This window comes from Callorhinus ursinus, unplaced genomic scaffold (assembly GCF_003265705.2).
Source record: "Callorhinus ursinus isolate GAN/ISIS: 27379988/994484 unplaced genomic scaffold, GSC_fseal_2.0 scaffold1, whole genome shotgun sequence".
NCBI lineage: Eukaryota > Metazoa > Chordata > Mammalia > Carnivora > Otariidae > Callorhinus > Callorhinus ursinus.
Window position 1 is genome coordinate 102,128,261 of NW_027397063.1, and position 22,949 is coordinate 102,151,209.

Below are 22,949 nucleotides of genomic sequence, written 5' to 3' on the forward strand. Positions count from 1 at the left end.
TTTTTCTTTTTAAGACTATTTATTTATCTGAGAGAGAGAACACAAGCAGGGGGAGAGGCATGGGGAGAGGGAGATGCAAACTCCCCGCTGAGCAGGGAGCCCAACGCAGGGCTCTATCCCAGGACCCTGGGACCGTGACCTGACCCGAAGGCAGATGCTCAACCAACTGAGCCAACCAGGCGCCCGTTATTTTGTCTTTAAAAATGGAATTCAAGGGATTGGGTGAGAACTCATCCCCACAATAAATTTATTTAAAGTATTTCGAATACTGACATTTGTGTATATATAAAAATAGGTCTACAGATCTCATCAGATTCTTGAGTAAGCCAACAGGTTTCCAATGTTTTCAGTCACAAGTATAAGCACATTTCAATTTTAGTTTTTGAACAGTAAGCAGAATAATATCTTAAAGGATTTGTTTTTCATAAAATATATTGATTCCTTTTAATCCTAGCTTTAATCGGCAGAAAGGCTGTATGCGTATTTTCTAATTAGCAATAGGAAGCTCCTCCACCCCCCACCAAAAAAAAAAAAGACAGAAATGACCTAAACACTAGGACTGATTTAGTGATTTAGTTGGGGCCAACCCCAACCTGAGACCTCATTTCCTCCTCCTTAAACAGTCCTCCGGCATTCTGAGCTCCGGCCCTCCGTGTTCCCTTCAGGTGAATCACCGTCTGATTCTTGCAAGTTCAGGAAATGCTCTTCCCCAGTCTACAAATCTCACCTGCTCTCAGATGTGAGTCACTTACGTTAGCAAGAGAGCAAGTTGCTCCAGTTGTTCGGAGCAGGACAATCTGAAAGGGTGCCTCAAAGGACACTCTTAAGGGGCCCAGGGGGAGAACCCACTTTCTCCGACAGGGGAGAAACATGCTTATTTTTCATGCTGTGCCAGAAAACCCACTTCTCTGTCAACCATAGTTTCAAGGCTTATTCTTAATTAGAGTTGAGAAGCCTGTTTCAACTTGAAGACACCGTATCAGGTGAATGGACACCCAGACACCGCAATGAAAGGTAAATAAAAAAAATTTTTTTTTAATTTTCTTAAAAGCTGTGGTTGGTAGGACACAGCACTGACTATCCTTCTGCTTAAATCTGAGGTCTGAAGAAAAAGTAGAAATGAGAATACTAACTGAATAAGATCATTTAAGTCCTCCTTCTCTGGGAGGCACCACATTCCAAACAGGAGGCCATATGTTTCTTCATGGAGCTTCACTGTTTCCAACTGGGGCGGGCGGAAAATGTAAATTGTGTATTGTGACTTCAAATGTGGAAACGATGACTTGGAAATCCCTTATGTTTAAGTGAAAATTTTTTTTATCACATTTACTGTATTCGATGAGTAAAATCCACAGTCTCTTGTAATTGCTTCTCAAGACCTAAAATGTACATTTGTTCCATAATCTTTCATTCACTTTTTTTTTTTTAAAAAGGAGAGACTAAAAGAAAAAAGATGATTTTCTGTCCAAATTGCTTCATTTTGATAAAGGAATCTCAATCTTTTCATTGTGCCACAATGAACAGGGCAATCCTCATTCCAAGTCCTTCAGAGATCATGTTAAAACATGTCCAGAAAGGCACTGAGAAAACCGCCTGGCTCCCAACAAAAGGCTGCAACACCTTAGTTCTGCTTCACATTCAAACTGTAGGAAGTTTTTGCTTCCCTGAGGAAAACAAAAAGCAAGCATGGAGATTTGAACTTGTCGAATTTATAATCAAGACTTGAAAAGATAGGTGAGCTGCAAGTAGGGTGACTTTTGATTCATTAGGTTAACATTTATCTACTAAGGACCTTTATATTACCCCAACCGTATGGGGAAGGGAGAGCCAGACACTGAACATATTTTATATCATTATTACCTCTGCCAGTATGAGGTTAACAAAAGTCTTTCCTTCTTGAAATCAGGAATCAAGGAGATTCTCTTAGTCCTTCAGCAAAACCCTTTGCTAAGACTATCATTTCCAACACCTACTTGGTGAAAAAGTGTTTTTGGTATATGTGGGTGAAGGCAGAGTGGCTGGAGGGATAGTTAGATTCCTGAATACTGTATTTAAGGATGTAGGCCAGGGGTGGAGGAGAGGGGGAGTAATTAGTCAGAAAATCATAACTTTCCTGAAGAGGCTAAATAAGGGGAAATTTCCTCGCCAGAGACAGTGTGCTGAGAGGGATTACTGCACTCGGCGAAGGGGGTGGGTGAAGGGAGACTAAATGAGAATTGATATTTTGATTTAGGTTACCAGGGTGCATGCCCTCTTCTGAGTCTGCCTGCTTTTCTTCCTTCCTTGATATCTTAGGGTTTCACTTCCTTCAAGAACAAAACATATTTCATGTTTGCCTTGTACTCTGAAAATGCCACAGAAGTTTAACATAGAGGAGACAAGAATGGTCATTCGTTCTTTGTATGCCTCTAAACAGAAAAACCAGGAAAACCCATAAAATTCCCTCAAAGCCTGTCCTGGTGAGGGCAAGACAGAAGTGAGGTGAAATCTAGGTAAGATCGCCCGGGAGCAGTCCACAGTCTCCAGGACAGATGCTCTGTGCACAGGCAAGGGACAGTAGTTTGATTTAGGGCAGAAAAGCCAGGACTCACAGCAAAATGACCAGGGTTTGGGTGAAGACTGTGCCAGAAGTTACCAGAGTGAGTTGGGCAAGGCTCTTACTTCCCCAGGAGCTTGCTGCCATCCTTCACAGTAAAATGAGGGGATCAGATTGGATGGTCATTAGAGGGCTCTTGCACCTCTAGATTCCCACAATCCAGGTGATATGCTGAGGTACTAGGATTAGTTATCAAGAACCAAGACTTGGATCAAACAAACGAATGCTGGAGGGGACACTGGGTGGAGCCAAACATGATAAGGAGGACTGACTGCTCCACTTGGGTCCCAGCCAACTACATAATACTAATCAAATCCCAACCTCCTTAGGTTCCAGATTCTCCCTCTCCAAGATGGAGATGAATACAGTTTGCTCCCACTTCTCAGATAGAAAGCTGTTCATTAATACAAACACAAGGGCCACCTACAGTTCTTGTAGTTGTGACCACTGAAAGAGAGGGGAGAGCAGAGGCAACCATAATCTTGTGATTAAAAAGTAGATGAGATTTCGGGGGGGGGGGGGAGGAGAAAAGGGGGAAAAAAAAACCCCATAACAATAAAGTTTTAACAACAGAGAACAAACTGAGGGTTGATGGAGGGAGGTGGGTGGGGGATGGGCTAGATGGGGGATGGGCATTAAGGAGGGCACTTGTTTTGATGAGCACTAAGGGTTGTATGTAAGTGATGACTCACTGAATTCTACTCCTGACACCAATATTGCACTATGTGTTAACTAGAATTTAAATAAAAATTTAAAAAAAATAAATTAGTTTACAACTAAAAAAAAAATAAAACCTAAAAAAAAAGTAGTTGAGATGAACCACTTGGAAAACATCAGGGTGAACAAGAAACAAGACTCAAACCATTCTGCTTCAGGCCAATGGTCAAAGCCAAGCTCCTTTCTGACCTGGTGACAATCTTTTTTTTCTCTTTAAGTAGGCTCCACACTGGGTGTTGAGCCCAGCAAGGGGCCCAAACTCCTGACCCTGAAATCAAGACCTGAGCAGAGACCAAGAGTCAGATACTTAACCGACTGAACCACCCAGGCGCCCCTGACCTGGTGACAACTTCTAAATACTCTTCCTCTTATGTGGCAAAATTGGGCAGAATAGAGTTTGTTTTCCATCTTGTATGAAGTAGCATATTTTATCTTTCATTAGCATTCTTATTAACCAAAGATGAAAAAATTCACACTAAAATGCATTTGAAGAAGAGCACTAAGTTTCACTTGTTATAAGACATTACATTAAGTCATTCATTTGTATCAGTAACTCTTTAATAAGGCAATTTCTGATAAAAATTTCTATCATTTTGGAAAGGGAAGGTAACTCCTTAAATGACTTTCTCTAATGTATTAGATAAAACTCATATGACACAAACTGCCCTTGTAGTCGTAATACAAAAACAACAATCATGACATACATTGATAGCTTAACATATGCCCAAGAGCCCTACATATTTTAATCCATATTTTTAAAAAAGAAACAGCTTCACATATCTGTAAGGTGTATACTGCCATTACCTCCATTTTACAGCTGAGCAAACTGAAGCTGAACAGGTATACAAGTGGGCAGCAGAGCTGTGCCCCTGAACCCCGTCTATCCGCAGTCAACCACGCTCTTAGTCACTACTTGGCAAGTTCTCAGTAAATGCACTCACTATTTGCTATTAGTGACCTCTTTTTTGTGCATAGTTTGTAAGCAAAATAATATAGAGTTGTGATTTATTTCTTGTACTACTTGACTGTAGGAGATAAAGGACTGTCTGGGGTGCATGACAGCCTGCTACTATGGAGCTACTTTACTTCCTAGTTTCCCCAAAGGAGACATCACATTATAATCAGCACATGAACCCCCAGTTCATGTAGAAGCAGCAGCAACAGAACAGTCAAAAGCACAACACACAGATTGACTTATGTTTAAATCCACACTCTGTCTCTCACTAGGTGTGTTAACCTGGGCACTCGTACTCACCTGTCTGCTGAAGGAAGCTCTCTAAGCCTCAGTTTATTTGAAAGGGGGGGGGGGGTGCTGTACTGCTCTTACTAATACCCAGGTAGCACTGAAATAGTGAGTTCTTACTATATGCCAAGCACCAATAAAACAATCTATAAGGATCAAATGAGGTAATATTGTGGTAATACCTCATTCAATTGTCAAATCAATCCAATGATGAATGTTTTACAGAAAAGAAAACTGAGGCATAGGAGTTAGGTAACTTGCCCAAGTAAATGACAGATCTCCAACTTGAATCCAATGTCTTCTTAATAACTTAAAATGTATCTGAATAATTCAGAACTGTCCTACCTACAAAATAGTATTAGCCAGCATTTGCCAAACTCTTACTCTTATTAATGTTGTTGTTGTTGTTTTGCCTAACAAGATAGAAACACAGACTTTTCTGTTGCCAGAGGAATGTTAGCCAATAGCCTGAACTTACTCCCAGGTCAGAGATACTGTTACAGCCCCACCATGAGCAATTCTCCAGAGGACAGAGAGTAGGGTCAAATTCTGCAGAAGCCAATTTAAGAGAGGACGGCTGAAATAAAATAATTGAAGGTCCCTGCACTAAAGATGCTTCTGATCTAGTTGAAGAAAAGTGGTAACAGAGAACACTTGGGCTGTTAGCACTCAGTTGTGTGGCTTCGGGCAGAGAGCTAGCAGAAGAGATGCAAGAAAGGAACACGTGGACATGAGCTGCCTCAAGACTGCAGGCACCATAGGGCCTGCCACATTCCTTTTGGGATGGATGGCCTCCCTGCCCCAGCCTCTTCCTCCTTCTACCTACCAGACACAAAGGTTAAAAAGGAAAATGAAAACAAATCATCAATAGTCTTCTCAAACCGATTTAGATAAACTGGCTAAAAGAGAAATTAGAACAACTACAAAATTAATTGCTTACTGGATGCCCTTACAAAGATAATCCTTCATATCATAACTGGGTACCATGTGGCTACTCAGGGCTCACAGCAACATACAACACCTTAAATCATCACAGCTACAAGTATTTTTTGGCTGTTTCAACCATTCTAAAAGGTCTACACAGCCGAAACTTTAAAGAAGATAAAGTCTTGCACTGTGTCAAAGTGTCTATGTAGTACCCACACCATATGCAGCAAAATGAATGAATAAAAGAACAGTGGATGCCATCAAAAATGTAACTATGATATTCATGCAGCAGCATATTATGATCACTATTTAACAGGTATTTCCGTTGTATTTATTCAACACAAATATTCCCTTTTCCCTAAAACATTTTAATTCATGCTGCAATAATATATTCTAAAAATCAAAATTTCTCAAGTGATAGGCTTATTAGGTTGAACTATATGAAAACATCATTTTGACCTATAAAAATAATATTTCCATGCGGTTCAACCTAATACATCAGCAAAAAGGAAGAAGAAACTTTAGAGCTCTTTGAAAGAGTATTCACCCCAAATTAAATACAGTGTGATTCAATTCTGAAATCCTATAAACTGTCTCAAAGCTTGTCTTACAAACTCATCAATTTCAGTTCAAAATACTAAGGGGAAACTGGTAAAAATGAGGAAGAGGTTTGGAGCAGGAATCCGGTAACAAGGCTCTCGGTCCCACTAAGGCATGAACAGAAACCCCAAGGAGAGGTCTGTCACAGCCCCACCATGAAATGAGATGTCACAAACTCTAACCCACAGACAAGCTTTATTTGGTCTGCCCAGTGGGTTAACAAAATTAATCCATAATTTAAAATTCATGTAATTTTATATAAAAACCCATTTTTCTTATAAATCAAATAGTCTGGTAGCAACTGATGCACACACTTGTGTGGCAACAATCCAGAGCCTAAGAGTGCAGCAGCACCCCCCAGACCATGCAGTCCCCAGCCCTGCTGATCACCCCCCCGACGCTCTGGCTGTTAGCTGTGTTTTATTGGCCTACTGCTACTGTTGATTTCGTCTTAGATCTGGCTCACTTTTCTCACTGACATGACCTATGGGGCTATATTTGAATTTGTAACCCTCCACTTTAGTCTCCTTACTTCAGACTGAGCTGTTCAGAAACATCAGGGGACCAGTGTTTGATCAGCCTTCCTCCTGGTCTTTGGCCATGTCTTACATGAGATCAGCTGCCAGTTCCTATTCTCTCGGCCCTCCCTGGGTTGTACTCTTTTACTTCAGATGGCAAAAGAAGATATGCATGAAGATAAAAATGGCAAGATTTCCACTAAAATCAGATTAGGTCACAGGAGGCCACATTCCAGGAGAGCCTAACATTAAAGCAAATGTTTCCTGAGCTTCACACTGTGTCTTCAAGTACTCTGCTGGACTCTGGAGATAGGATTCAGAGATGCTCAGGCATTCAGGCAAACAAGGAAAATGCAATGCAGCTAGAGATATGAACAGCCAGGCAGATACTAGGGACTGAGGAGCACTGACACAGTGTAGGGGAAAACCTAGAAGGCTCTGAGAAGAGGTGGCAGATGAGTGAGGTTTGAAAGCCTGCCCAGTGGATGAGGGAGAGACAGATAAGGAAGGTCTGGTGCAGGAGCATGGGAGCTGCAAAGTGGGCAGGTAGACAAGATCAGGTCACCAGGGTACCTAGAAAGGGGATCGAAAGGTGTTCTATACAAGACAGAAAGCTAGTGAGGGCTATAACGGAAGGAAATATGACAGGCAGAGGAAAAAGAAAACACATGTGACAAATATTATAATAATACAGATAGATTACTTATTTCTCCTAGTTGAGCAACTTATCATCTTTATACATCAACCCAGAATTATTTTGATTCAAATATTCCCACTAGTTTGAGAATCACTGTTCTAAAAATACGGCAATTAATGCGAGTGAGACTGATAGTAGGAATCACTTTAAAGAAAATGTTACATGTGTGTGAATGCATGTGTGCATATGTGTGTGTTTTCACACACACACATACATGAAATTAATTATATGTAATGCCAGATCCTTTTATTACGTATGTATGGGGAGTGGGCAATTTATTTCTTGTTTTTACAAGAGGACAAAATAAGAAACAGGGTTTGATGCTGATAAAAATGTGAAATATCCACTAGTACTGAAGACCTCATTAAAGAGTTTTTAAATTACAAATGAAGGTAAGGAAGGAAACTGAAGGAGGACATGTCTCTTAGGAATCGGTCTTATTCTATTAATTTAAACAACATTACTGTTTGATTAAACTGTGATCTGAAGAATTAGGATAGCTAACCTGACATCCATTCTACTTAATACCTACCCCTTATCCACAGCTAGAAAACCATAATGATGACCTTATTAGAAAGGTGACGATCACCTCCACCACCATCACCAGGAAGAATAACGTGAACTCTTAAGTATAATGCTTAAGCTATGGAATGACTTTTCTGAAACAAGGAATAGCATCCTCCTAAGCTTGTGAAAAACATTCTTCCTTTCTTCAGGATGGTAATCAAACTAAACACTTGACCTGGGATCATAAATTCTGAGAAAATTTTTTTTAAGGAACCAGAAGTTATTTGAAATATATTTGGCTCCACATATTCATTTAAAACCATTACTCTGGTTATTGAAACTACAGCCTGTAACCTCTCTAACCAGCCTCCAATATATCAATAATGCAGAATCCAACCTTTGCCTAAACAGAAAATAAAAATATACACTTCAACTCCCTAAACTGTAAAATTTAACCGTATGACTAATAAAAATTGTATTATTGGGCAGAAAAAAACCTATTTGCCATGAGTTACACCCTTATATTATTGTAGTACCTACAATATAAAATTGACATTATAAATATTATCTCATGACTTCTCAAAGCACCTTTGGGAGCTAGGCCAGGCATTTATTACTTTCCTCATTTCAAAGATGTGCAAGTTCAAGTTCTGAGAGGTACAATGTTTTGTCCAGGGTCACAGACTTAAATACTGAGTCAAAAACTTAATACCCGCCCACTCAATTGAGGTCTAAGACACTGGCCAGGCTACTTCTGAGCTTCCACTAATCAAGCCAAGGGGCAGAGCAGAGAAGCTCTGGGGTCACAACAATCGAAGCTCATTTCCTGGCTTTGCCTCTTGCTGTGGGTGATGTTGAGCAAGTTGTTCAATCTCACTAATAAGGTTCCTCTCCTGTACAAAGGGAATAACCGGGTTTGGGGTTAAGATTATGAAGAAGCATTAGACACAAGCCTTACCTTCATGGAGCTTACAACCCACTTTCCATCACTCCCAAATATTTATAAAACAAGTGGTTAGAGGTCAACCCCCCCAAATATGCTAAATCTCAATGTGAACCAAAATATACATAATTTTAGGCTATAGATATCAAGTGCAACTTTGAAAAGAGAACTTCAGAGTAGTACCTGAACAACCTGAATGAACGACTGTGTGCTTTGCCTTCCAATACCTTTGGGATGTGACTCCAAGCATGCAATAATGAAGTGCCCTATGACAACAGTGGCCTAATTTTATTTAAAAAACAAGTAAATTGTACCCAGTGAGATAACTTGTTTCTTTCCCAAGGCCTCCAGGAAAGCTGTTAACAGTGTTGGAAAACTCTCATTCACTACCTCCCTCCTTCCCTCCTCACCCCCAAATTTAAATTGGGAAAGATTCTTGGGTTAGAGGCAATTCCATATGTAAGAGAGGCTGTACCTTTCATCAGAAACTTCATATTAGATGTTTTGGTGAGCATTACATCTTTACCACTGAAATTTAAGGATACTGCAGCAGTATTCCCATTATGAGCTACTGGCTTAGCTAGAAAACTTAGTAGAAAAGTTTTCTTTTCTCTAAGATCTGAAATTCTCACAATTTTGGATATGAGCCTCTAAAAAACGACCGGAAGGTGGAAGACAGAGACAATGGCTGCCACCAAATAATCACTCCACAAAACGATGAATAGCTGCAACCAGGGAGCCGGCACTTAACTGGCATTCATTTTGCAGATCTTGATCAGAAGAGCAATAAGGAGACCCCGTGCAGCCAGAGAGAATGAAGGCACAGCTGTGTCCCAGTGGGTACACCTGCTGCGGCGGGTTTCCCCCAGTTAGGCACAAGGGGCTTGCCAAGCACACTGAGGTCGAACACAGTGAATGTTAAGAACAAGATTATGTGGTAGCGGTTCAGCAGTCCTGGATGCTGATCCTTCCCCTAGTCCTCCCGTTACGCTTCGAGGGAGACAGCAGAGGGCTGGACTTCCAGTGCACCTGAGTGCGAGCCTCTACGCCACCATTTATAACCTTTCTTCCTCAGGACCCAGAATCTCAGTTCTCCCACCAACAAAAGCAGTTTAAGAATAAGCAGTGAGGTTTTTGCTTAAAGACCCCAGCCCAGGACTAAGCACAGAGAAAAGCTCAACTGTGACAATAATTCTCAGGTGTGAGCTAACTAAGATCTCTCACCACTATTTTTCTGGGTTGCCGAGAGGTAAAAGGAAAATCATTTGGCGAGAATGCTAAACTATGGTCTCTAAAGCAAGAAAATTCAGGACTCAGTAGGGAGGGGGCAGAGGAAGAAGAAGAAAAATATACTTTATAATTTAAACAGAACATCTGATGATCCATATAGTTCAAATGTAGCCCCATAAGATTAAATGATAAATGGACCAAAGGTTACAAAATTAAGTATCTGCAGGATCAGACAGACAGGTAATACTCCCAAGTGAGGAGGCCCAGGGATGTCAACAGAGAATGCTGTGAGCCGATACACCGGAGTGCACTTCCCATCAGGAAGAGGCAGCTAATATGGCTGGACTGTTCACGCTCACTGTTCGCAGATCTCATTTTTCAGGACAGGATCCCAATCTGGGTTATGTGAAATTTCTTGATGTTTTCAACATTGTTCAGGCCAAACAAAATGAGATCTCCAGTTTAGAAGATTAGCAGTTCCTTCACCAGCTGGACAGGGGAAAACAACCCTACCCCTACTCTCCACCACTTCCTACCCTCCAAAAGTAAGCTCCAGAATCGTTCTTCATTTTTATTCCTAAGCAGTATAATAGAACTGCAGCTTCAGTTTCAATCAGATCTGAGCTGAACGCTGACTCTACCCATTACTCGCCATGTGAGTCAGGGCAAGTTAATTATGTGTCTGAACCTCGGATCTTCCCGCCTGGGGAAAGAAAAGGGAATAAAGCGCCTAGGTCATAGAACTGCTCTGAAGACTGTATGAGACATTAAGCAACTAGTCCGAAGACTAAGATAAACGAGACACTCAGAACACCTTAGTCCTTTTCCACCACCCGCACTTAAAAAGCCAGCTTACGACAAACAACAGTTAACAAAAAAGTCAAAGGAGAATATCAATGGGTGGCTGAAAAAAAAAGAAGAAGAAGAAAAAAAACAGGTCTCTAAGCATTGATACCATCTAACCTCAGGAATGGCTGTGAAGCTTGGGCCTACCACAGACATCACATTCTTGAGTGGTTGCATCAGCTCTCAGCTGGGGGAGCAGGAGGTGGTACAACAGGATTCCCGCCCATGAACAAGGTCCTGGAAGCAAGCCATTACTACCGCTGAAGCAACCCTCATTGCAACACCCTGCAGGCGCTGGGACATGCACAGGATGCTCTGAAGTCAACCACACGGGGAGCCCTGCAGCTCAAGTGGAGAAGGCAGGCAGATGAGGCTCAGAGACAACTGAAAGAAAGGGCAAGCTCTTAGAGGAAAAGATTAGTCAAATGGCTCCTCACGGGGTGGCTGAGACCACAAACCACATAACAGTATCAGCATAAACAAGGTGGCAAGAACTTGGTTCGCCTTGTGTCCAACCTATTACTCACCAAATAGATTCCATCGTGTCCCTATGACACAATTACAAGACAGCCCCTACCCTGTGCAGCTAGGCAAGCTGCCTCATCATAAATAGTCTCATTCTAACCTTGCAGTCAGCCTATAAGGGACGGATCGTATTCATTTATACATGAGGAAATGGGAGGGTCAGAAAGCTGGAAGGTAAGAGGGCTGGGGTTGAAACCTAGCACTCCAACGTGCTGTTACCATACTTGGCTAGGAGGAAGGGCAAGGGTTGGTTTGTTTGTTTTTTTCTTTAAGCCAAGCAAGGAAATATCATTGTAAAAGCCACGCAAGCTTAACAAAATCTTCCATCAGTCCTGTACCTCTCTACCTCCCACCCTTTCTCTCCTTCCCATCACAGGCACGCTTACTTTGAAATCCTTCCCTCACTTCCTCACCTCACAAACATTACTCAACCCTCTGTCAATAGGCCTCTGCTTTTGCCCTATGCTACCCCCACCCCGACACATTCATACACATACACATACACACACACACACACACACACACACACACACAGAATACCACACGTGCAGCCCTAGCAAAGATGAACAGTGACCTCTTTATTAACTGAATCCTATCCAATGGCAATTTGCTGTCCTTTATCACTTGATTTCCCTGCAGGATAAAATGAGTCTTAGCTTCTCATTTCTTAAACTCTCTTCTCAGTTCACATGACATTACTCTCTTCTGGCCACTCCTTCGGGCACTTCCCCTTCCCTAAGACTGCTCCTTAAAAGCATCTACATCAGCCCTGTCCCATTCTCGCTCTTGCTCTACTGTATAGGTTCATCCTGGGCAATCTCATTCCATTCCCATAGCTTTTTCTGTAACTGATCCTCTGTTGACCTTAAATGTGTATCACCAGCCAGAAGTACTTCTCTGAGCTCCAGCCCTGCACCTTCAATTACCTAGTAGACATCACAGGAATAACATACGTGAGCAACCTGAAATCAAGAAATCAAAAACTGAACTCCACTGATCCCTTCATGCGACCCTCCTCTCATTTTGGCCCTAACATCCCAAATACCTGGGAGACCAACACCCCCTTCTCTCAATTTTCAGCAACATCCGCAGCCACTAATTCCTCAACATACCTCAAATTTGTCACTTCTCTCCATCACTCAATATTGTCATCATCCTCAGACTACTGCAGCTTCTTTGGCCACACTCAGCATTTGCACATGCTCCTTTCCCATCGGACCTTCAGCAAACCTGCCACAATACCAGTATCACTGCAGCCATAGAACCTCCCTGATTCCCACTTCCCCTCATCAGAGTACACCTCCCTATTTCCATAGTATCCCGAACCTCTCATCTGTACTGAGTGTTCTCTTTACTTCTAGATCCTCAGCTAGATGCTCAACTCCTTAAGGGCAGACACATATGTACTTTGCACTTCACTACCTCCTATAACAGAAGACAGGCAATGTGCTGTTATGTACCTTGTTATGTACCTCTCCTGGTCTTGAAAACCCATCTATTTGTTTTTTAAGATTTTATTTATTTATTTGAGAGAGAGAGTGAGAGACAGAGAGCACGAGAGGGAAGAGAGTCAGAGGGAGAAGCAGACCCCCTGCTGAGCAGGGAGTCCGATGTGGGACTCGATCCCAGGACTCCAGGATCATGACCTGAGCCGAAGGCAATCGCTTAACCAACTGAGCTACCCAGGCGCCCTGAAAACCCATCTATTGTGCTGTTGAGTTGCTAGCCTATTTGTATTCCTCTTCCTTTCTGCGCACTCTTTTGCCCTTTTTAACTTCATTGAGATATAATTTATATACCATAACTTTTATCCATTTTGAACATACAATTCAATAATTTTTTTAGAAAAAATTTATAGTTTTGCAACGACCACCACAATCCAGTTTTCATCACCCACCAATAAGACCCATCATAGCCTCAGTTAATCTCAACTCCCACCCTCAGAGCTCAGGCAAACCCTAATCTTTCCACCTCTATAGAGTTGCCTTTTCTGAACATTTCATCTAAATGTTACATAGTCTTTCATATCTGGCTTCTTTCCCCTGCAAAATGTTTGAGATTTGTCCATATTATAGCTGCATTTCATTCCTTTTTATTGCAAAGTAGTATTGCACTGTATGACTATACCACATTTTGTTTAACCATTCATCGATCGATATTTAGGTTGATTCAACTTTCAGCTCTTATGAATAATGCCACTAAAATATTTGCATACAAGTCTCTGCATGGGCATATGTTTTCATTTCTCTTGGGTAGATACGTATGAATGGAATTGCTGGGTTGTATGATAAATTCAGTTTTAACTTTTTAAGAAACTACCAGACTGTTTTCAAAGTGGCCATATCATTTTAAATTCCCACCACCACTGTATAATAGTTTCTGTTTCTCCACAACCTTAGCAACACTTGATATTCTCTTTCCTCTTTACAGCCATTCTGGTAGGTAAGAAATAGCATCCTATTGTGGGTTTTTAAATATCCCTAATGACTAATGATGTTGAACACCTTTTCATGTGCTCTTGGTGGAATGTCTATACAAATCTTTAGATCATTTATTTTCTAATTGGGTTGTTTTCTTATTAGGAAGTCATAAAAGTTCTTTGCTTATTCTGAATACAAATCCTTTATCAGAAATGTGATATTTAAATATTTTTCCCAAGTCTCTTTTCTGGGTCCTCCTTAAGAGCTGTCTCTCTTGTTGCTGCTTGTGGTTGACCCACTTCTAGACACTGCTCCTCTTCCAGTGGGGGTAAGCCACACTGGCATTCTTGTCACTGAGTAAGGGATAATACGGGAAGCCAAGAGGAAGAAAACCAACGTAACTTGGGAAGAGAGAAATGTAAAAATCAAGATGTGTTTGTCAGGCAAACTTCAGGAAATGTTCCCATAAGAAGCTTGATTTGAGGGGAAAAAAAGCTTTACTGAATCCAAGGATCATTATTATGGAGATTAGAAAACAAACTGCTTCAATCATTCTTCCTGGTAAACTTTAATAAGTAAAAACAAAGTAGAGTTTCACCTCCTTGTCTTACTCTAAAAATCCTTCCACATTGGCACCCAAAAAGGAAAGACTCTTTAAGAGCCCTAATCATTGTCTATGCTCTATTAACCAAAAAAATACTTTTTTAGCACTGATTAAGTACTACACACTTTAGTGATTCAACATAAGGCATGGATATGGTACCTAAATTCTCAGAGAGGATTTAGGCAGGGAAAGGAATCTTTACTAAAAATTTTCAAGCCATTTTTATCCATCTACTATCAAATCTAGCACCTAAAGCACCTAAACATCATGTGATACTAGGGAACAGAAAAGAAGGGCAAAGTAAAAGATAAAGAAACAAGTGCCTCTCCATTTGCTGCCAAATTCTTCAATACACTTCTGCCTGCAAAGTGCTCTTTCCCTGTTGACTCAGCCAATGTAACTGCTTACACCAGCCAGAAATCTGCGTTGTACTTGAAGGAGATGAGGTTACTTGGGGTCTCTGCAGCTGTACAGTATGTGAGCAACATCAGTAAAGAGACATTAGAGTCTCACATGGTTTCATGAGCAATAGTGTGACTTCCCCTATAGCAAACCATTCATTCCATAAAACCATTTGACTTTAGCAGCACACTTGCCAAAACAGTTCTCAAGATTTCTTCTTTTATCAACACCTCAGAGAAGCCAGAAAACACAGAACAGACAGGGCTGCTTGAAGGAGAAGTGGGGGAAATGTTTTACAGCATTTACTGATTACAGCATTTATTGATACATGCACATATGATCTCAGTTAATCTTTATAAAAATGTGTGGAATCTGAAGCTTGGAAGAGTTCAGGAATTTAGCCAAAATCACATGCCCATCACTCAAGCCCAATTAAATTACTCATTCCTAATCACACTTTGAGATTGGATGGAATGCAGTTATCACAGAGAAATACAGGGACTTACAAAACAAACATTCAAATCATTAAATTCTTAAGGGAAATCTATGCTTGAGGAAATCATAGAAGCTGGCTCACATAAATTAGAGTCCTAACAGGGATTTTCTAGGTTCTTCAGGGCAATTCCAGAAAGGTCAGGTGACTTGAGAGAGGTCACACAGCTGGTTAGTGTAAACCCAGAACTAGAACCCCAGAGATTATTACTTTTTTTTAAAGATTTTAATTTGTCAGAGAGACAGAGATAGAGAGAGAGACAGAGACAGAGAGAGCACAAGCAGGGAGAATAGAGGCAGAGGGAGAAGCAGGCTCCCTGTTGACCAAGGTGCTGGACGCAGAACTCGATCCCAGGACCCTGAGATCATGACCAGAGCCAAAGGTAGACGCTTAAACGACTGAGCCACCCAGGCGCCCCGAACCCCAGAGATCATAAGAATAGGGTACTAAAAGGATGTGAGCTTATAACACATGCTTACATATATCAGTGCTAGATTTAAAAAAAAAAAAAAAAGGCATTTTTTTTTTTTAACAATTTCCAATTGCACATAAGTCCCATCACAGATGCATTTATTATATGCTCAGGTTAAGGGGGGAAAAGGAATTCAGTAGAAGCAGGGATGGGAAAATATAAGCTACCACGTCCTGAGTGCATTCCTAGACCTAGGTTCTGATAACTGTCTTTTGGACTACTTCACATAATCCTTATTACAATCTTGTAATATGATTATTATGACTGTCATTTCAGAGATGAGGACACTGAGTCACAGAGACATTAATAACTTTCCCATGGCCATACATGGGCATTCAGATAGACAGCATACACAGAAACGGCCCTTTCTCCATGGCAGGCTGAAAGAGGACACAAAAGTATGCAACTCTTCCTGTGACACAGCTGTTTGTATCCAAAGAGTATGCCTTTTCTGAACTGTGAAAGATATACATCCATTTTTTAAAGAAAAGATTGGGGCACCTGGGTGGCTCGGTCGGTTGTACATCTGACTCTTGATTTTAAATCAGGTCATGATGGAGCCCCATGTCAGGCTCAGCAGGGAGTCTGCATGAGATTCTCTCTCTTCCCCTCCCTCCACCCCTCTCCCTGCCCCCACTCTCTCTCTAAAATAAATAAAGCTTTGGAAGGAAGGGAGGGAGGGAGGGAGAGAGGAAGGAAAGAAAGAAAAAGAAAGAGAGAGAGAGAGAGAGAAAGAAAGATCGATCAAATTACTGTTTTCATATTCCTTCCTAATCCCTCCCTTTTTTTTTTTTTGGCCCAGGACTCAAGCCAGGAATAACCTGTGCCGAACCCTCCCCTCAGTCATCCCCAAGTATTTCCTGACACGTATTTTTGCTTACAGTCCATCACAACTGAAGAATGGGGCTCAACCTGACACTTGCAAAATTACCAGGTAAGTCATAGGAAAAAATGCACAGAAAAATCTTCCTTGATCAATAACTGTTATTTATACTGTATGACAAATTGGGGATTTTATCAGCCACTTAACCAATTAGCATAATAAATCAGCATTTAGCCTGGCCTTTCATTAAATATAAAACAGCAAACAGGTAGATCAGCATCACTGAGAGAAACTTAACTTGCTATTACTTAATTCTAAGCTTTGTTTCATCTACAGACCATCTCAAAAGGGACAAGAAAGATTAAATTAACATTTGTGGAAGATTTTTATACCCAAACTAAAATACCTATTTCTTTCCAGGGGTAATAGTGTAAAAATTAAGGTTCACTGAGGTTTCCCAGGAGGCCAAAGACCACATCTTCCTCCTCTGCTGGGTAACTATTTCAACAATGACCACACAAGGGCAGCTGTGCCATGGTAGTGACACCCTGTAATCTGCATGACCTGTGTGTTTCATTCCTACCAGGCAGGTAGAGCAATGACATATTGTTGATACTTTCACATTTTGTGCCAAAGAGGGACACGCCCCAATGAGCAATAATGCAGCTACACCAAAAGCAAAAGAAAGCAAAAGGACCAAGATGCTTCACCACTCTATCATTCATTAGGTGGCTGCAATTGAGACAAATTGTAATTAATGACAAGTTACAGAGTGAACATCTACTAAAGTACTAGAGACTGTCCTGGAAATAATGTTTGCAGAGAATTTAACTCTTGGGAGATCTGGCAAAATGGCTACTGTTTATTTCCTTTTACAAGGTTACAAAGCGACTAAACCAGCACGGTCCAATAGGACTTTCTGCAACGACACCAATGCCCTTTCTCTGCCCTGCCCAGTACAGTAGTCACATGTGGTTAATGCTATGTATGAATACAAACCCCATGCATTTCTCCAACACATCAGCACAGCAGTCCATCCCACACCCTCAACACCCATACTACAATACCTCTCTCACACACAGGCGGGTACCAAATGTTAATTTACTATAGAACTAGTTCTTAGGTCATTGCCTTTGTTGATCTAATTTAAAAGGAGTTGGTGGAGGAAGAGCAGGAGAGAAATCTTCACCCTCAATTATCATTCTGTATCAAGCTCTGAGCTAAATAATTCAGGTAATAATGTCCTAGTAAACAAGGAGTGTGTTAGAAAATAGCCTTTACACTGTAAAAACACCTTCTAATTTTTCTTAATTGAATCACCAAGCTACCTGTCATTAAAAGCCTTCCCTAACCTTGCCAAGTTTTTTTTTTTTTTTTTTTTTTTTTTTTTGACAGTGAAGAACAACATGATAAAACGGCCTGGGTGAAGAGCCACATACTTTTAAGGGTCATTGTTCCTGAGCAGGAATACTGGGCACAGAAATGCTTCTGAGCACACCCACGAGCTTTGGAAAAAAATTGGGGCAATGACACAGAAGAGAAGAAATAATAGAAGAATATAACATAGACTTGATTCTTTAAAAAATCAATTAGAGAAAATTCTCTATATGAAGTTTAGAGCCTTCCAGAGCAACTCACAGATGGTTCTTCCTGCTTACAAACCATTTTTTCCCTCTCTTCTACCATATTGTTTCATAAAGTAACCCATAACAAGTTTAACCACTAATTTGCTTAAGCTGCATTATAAATGTGGAATTTGTGAATGAAGAAATAACTAAGCCCAGGCTTATCCTACTAAATTAAAAAGTCCTCTATTCCAAAATGTTAATCCTATACATAAACTAAGGAAGCAAATACTATGAGGTGACATAATCAACAAGCTGAACACCAGATTCGCAAAGCCACAGTAACCACTGTGGAATAAGGCCACTCATGCTTGATACTCGCCATTTATGAGACAGAGTATGTGTGAAGTATAATTGTTGACATTCTGATTTAAGACTCCATCTGTAATAATAATAATTGATCAGTAAATCATCATTTAGTAAGAGTGCTTCTTCACACAATTCAAACTTTAAAAATATAATGACGCACTGAGCAGACACACAATCCTTAACCAACCCCGGGAAGTATGGGTCTTTCCATTCCACAGTGGATATGCACAGTAGATCCAGTGAGGCAACACTCGGGCTGAAATACTCCATGGCAAGCATGCTATGGTTTGCGAAAAATTCTATTTCTATTTATAACGGCTTTGAAAACCACTCATCATTGTTGTAAAGCACAGCCACCGTATCAGGATATGAGGTGGCTACCCCTTTTCAGTCTGTGTCCCTTGGCTGGACCCCTTATCCTGATGAAAACTTACTTGTCCTCTCTCCATTTCCCACACGGTTCTATTCTGGGTTAGATGAAAGTGTCTGCTAATAGTTCAATTGAAGAAATTAATTTAAGCACTTTCTTAACCCAGGTAAAACTGCACATCTTAGAAAGCTTCTAATAACATGGATGCTGATGGGGATCTTGTGGGGCAGCAGCAGCCAATTTTCCAACATTTCATTAAGTTAAAATAGGCCTAAATGATACTGTTCAAGACAATATTTGAAACTGGCAAGGATAACATAGATGGCAGCTGAATCAGGCATTTTAAACTTATAAAGCTTAATAATACTATGGGTCTCATCCTAACAGGCTAGTCCAGGTATAAATTACTAGCCTGTGTAAGGATATTTCAGCCAGGAAAACCAGTTTTTAAAAAACACTTGTAGCAGGGAATAAAAGGAAAAGAATTAGAAAGTGTACAAGGTTACTCGGGAGGAGCCTACACTTAAATTTTAGGCAGCAATTTAAGAACCTGTTTTTGGATTATAATCATCAAAGTATCTTCCCTGTTTCATTTCTTCAAAGAAGGAAACCAAAATATATAATACAGTGCCTGTTATATAGGGAAATGAGGGCAAAATTAATATTGTTACCTCTAAAACAATATTGTTCCAAAACATAACTGTAATTATAGTAAACATGATTAGTGAGAAGTAAAAATTCAGTAATGACCTTCTATCTAAACTTACATCCCAAAAAGTTCATTTGAAAATTGTGTTAGTCCAGGTTTAAAAGAAAAAAAAAAAAAAGGGCAGATGACAAAATGTAACTGGATGGCCAAGAGATTTATTATTGGGGGATAGGTTTGCAAGGGATTGCAGACTGAAATTCAAGTCTGATCCCTCTGCAAGAGAGGGGAACCAGGAGGTTGAATAGGAAGGTTCACACTACAGCACAGCATGAAGAAAGTTTTCACCAGACTCATGAGTCTTCCGGCCAAAGTCATTTGTCAGAGGAAACTCTTCTGTCCCGGGAAAAGTCTTGTCTTAGGATCCTTCCTGTGCTCAGTTACCGACTTGGAGCAGCCCGTGGGAAGCATCCATCAGCAAGAAAATGGTGGTGGACTCAGCCCTAAGCTACAGCTGTCCGTCGATTTCGCTCCCCTCAGTAGGAGATGCACAAGACCCATTTGCATGGTTGCCACATAAACAAGAGGCTTACACACCATGTTCCTGATTATGTGATAAGAGTGGTATGGCACAGGCCTTTAACAATATGAACTAAAAATTCCAAAAAAAAAAAAAAAAAAAAAAGGTTTAAAATTTTTATCTAAGTGCAACAGGTATAATGTAGCCTTGTAAATAAAAATAGGCATCAACCTAGAATTATTTTAGACAAGTTGTCCTCCATTATAATAAACTTATCTATTAACAACTACCTATTTTTGTTTCTATTCCTAACAATGGTCCCTAAAGGCTCTTAAATTTTCCCATGGGCAAAAACCTCAAAATCACCCAGGAGTTTTACTCTTTCTCAATTACTGATGATTAAACAGCTTAAAACTGAGAGAGATTTTAAAAAGATATTTCAGAGAGTGTGCCAAAGACAACCTTAGCCAGTGCTAGCCCTTTTATTTTCATTATAGGAAAACCCAATTTTCTGCCCCCAGATTTTACTGATTCTATTTGTAATGATATCAAACACTAAATTAAAAATCAGGATAATTGTCATGGGTATATTAATCTTCATTTTCAAAAGACTGGCATAAAGAACCAGAAATACCACATTTTACACTCAAGGTACCTCGGTGTGTATGTGTCTGGGGGGAGGGGATGAGGACTTGGGAGAGAGGCCACCAATACTTTGGTCACTCAAAACATTAAAAATGCACTATAGTAACTAGCTAAATTGCTAAGACATTTTTTAATTTGCCCAAAATAGCAGTCGCCTATTAAGGGAGACTAGCAGTCTGTGCGGCACACATGTGAAGCTCTGACATGATGTCTCCCCACTTCTCCTACAGATAATGAGCTGCACAGCCAAGGGAGTCACGCTCCAAGTAACATGAGCTATGGACCCGGAAAGAACATCACTGTTAACAACGAATTTGACACTATCGTCTTGCCTGTGCTTTACCTCATTATATTTGTGGCAAGCATCTTGCTGAATGGTCTAGCCGTGTGGATCTTCTTCCACATTAGGAATAAAACCAGCTTCATATTTTATCTCAAAAACATAGTGGTTGCTGACCTCATAATGACGCTAACATTTCCATTTCGAATAGTGCATGATGCAGGATTTGGACCTTGGTACTTCAAGTTTATCCTCTGCAGATACACTTCAGTTTTATTTTATGCAAACATGTATACTTCCATCGTATTTCTTGGGCTCATAAGCATCGATCGCTATCTGAAGGTGGTAAAGCCATTTGGGGACTCTCGCATGTACAGCATAACTTTCACGAAGGTCTTATCTATTTGTGTTTGGGTGATCATGGCTGTTCTGTCCTTGCCAAACATCATTCTAACAAATGGCCAACTAACCAAGGAAAATATTCATGACTGCATGAAACTTAAAAGTCCCTTAGGAGTCAAATGGCATGAAGCCGTCATTTACGTCAACAGCTGCTTGTTCGTGGCTGTGCTGGTGATCCTGATTGGATGTTACATAGCCATATCCAGGTACATCCATAAATCCAGCAGGCAATTTATAAGTCAGTCAAGCCGAAAGCGGAAACATAACCAGAGCATACGGGTGGTTGTGGCAGTGTTCTTCACCTGCTTTCTACCCTATCACTTGTGCAGAATTCCTTTCACTTTCAGTCACTTAGACAGACATTTAGATGAATCTGCACACAAAATTCTGTATTACTGCAAAGAAATGACACTTTTCTTGTCTGCGTGCAATGTGTGCCTGGATCCAATAATTTACTTTTTCATGTGTAGGTCATTTTCAAGAAGGCTATTCAAGAAATCAAATATCAGAACCAGGAGCGAAAGCATCAGGTCACTGCAAAGTGTCAGAAGATCGGAAGTCCGCATATATTATGATTACACAGATGTGTAGGAGTTAAAGGCCATGAAGCCTCCTAATTTGTTGAAGTCAAAGTGTACAGAATGTAAATAAATGTTTCTTTTGATTATCCTCGTGTCAGCCTATCAAAATATGGGTAAAAGAGAATAAAAATGGTATGAAAGTTGGGGATAATTTGGAACTAAGAGAAACAACATGAAGGCATGCCCCAAAAGTGAGGTAAGAGAGAGGTGGAGTGTAGCCAAGTGGCAGGGTCATGACTCGGGTGTCAGGCACAAACTGCAGAGGCAGAGAACACCGTGGCAACCCCAGCTCCCTGCAGCCAACTACCAGGAAATGCTGCTTTGGAGCCACGTTGGAGAGAAGAGAAAGGAGAGAGAAACTACATAGCTATAAGGTTTAGGATGTGGGTTCATTTATTTCTGATATAACTGGGTACATATTAATTACTAGGCCTTCTGTCATTCCATCTGTGAATATGTACGACCTTTAAACATCATCCCTTCACTGTATTTACCAACGTCTACGCACATTAGAAAAGATTTGTAGTGTGCGGTACGAGGTAGCAGGAAGAAGATTCGACTGTATTTTTTGAGCAATGTGTTTCACAAAGATTAAATTCAATTAACTGACTTTAAAAACTCAGGCTATTTCAGAGAGAAAAAGTGTGACTATTAGGACAAGTGGATCTTCGATAATACACTATGTTTGCCATTATTATATTGCTATGCTGCTAAATCCTCATGGTGCAAGGGTAGAGAAGAGAACATGGAGGCTTAGTTAATAATCAAATATATGTTGCTTGTCAAAAACTCATTTAATAGTCTTTATTTTAGAAAACCTGGGGTGCCTGGGTGGCTCAGTTGATTAAGCATCTGACTGCTGATCTCAGCTCAGGTCTTGATCTCAGCATTGTGAGTTCAAGCACCAATGTTGGACTCCACGCTGGGTGTGGAGCCTATTTAAAGAAATTAAAAGGAAAAGAAAAACTATTAGCAAAATAGTCTTTCCTTTAAGCTATTATCTACCTT

At 40.5% G+C, this 22,949-nt stretch overlaps 2 protein-coding genes across 5 annotated transcripts in view; one reads left to right on the forward strand and one right to left on the reverse strand.

Annotated features, from left to right (window-relative positions):
• MED12L (mediator complex subunit 12L) overlaps nt 1-22,949 on the reverse strand; it is a 317,920-nt gene that overhangs the window by 108,375 nt on the left and 186,596 nt on the right. The window lies entirely within an intron of this gene.
• GPR87 (G protein-coupled receptor 87) lies at nt 771-21,967 on the forward strand. Of its 2 annotated transcripts, none has more exons than XM_025880391.2 (3): nt 771-1,014; nt 16,543-16,674; nt 20,909-21,967. In XM_025880391.2, exons 2-3 carry the CDS (start codon nt 16,641-16,643, stop codon nt 21,949-21,951), a joined length of 1,077 nt encoding a protein of 358 aa, XP_025736176.1. In that variant the 5' UTR covers nt 771-1,014; nt 16,543-16,640; the 3' UTR covers nt 21,952-21,967. The 2 variants fall into 2 exon arrangements, with proteins under 2 accessions (XP_025736176.1, XP_073736479.1); XM_073880378.1 differs by having other exon boundaries at nt 16,624-16,674.

Excerpts from the sequence above, each read along its gene's own strand:
- GPR87 (XM_025880391.2), top strand. The coding sequence starts at position 16,641 with ATGGGGCTCAACCTGACACTTGCAAAATTACCAG. Across the intron at positions 16,675-20,908 it reads GACACTTGCAAAATTACCAG|ATAATGAGCTGCACAGCCAA; the intron begins GTAAGTCATAGG and ends CTTCTCCTACAG.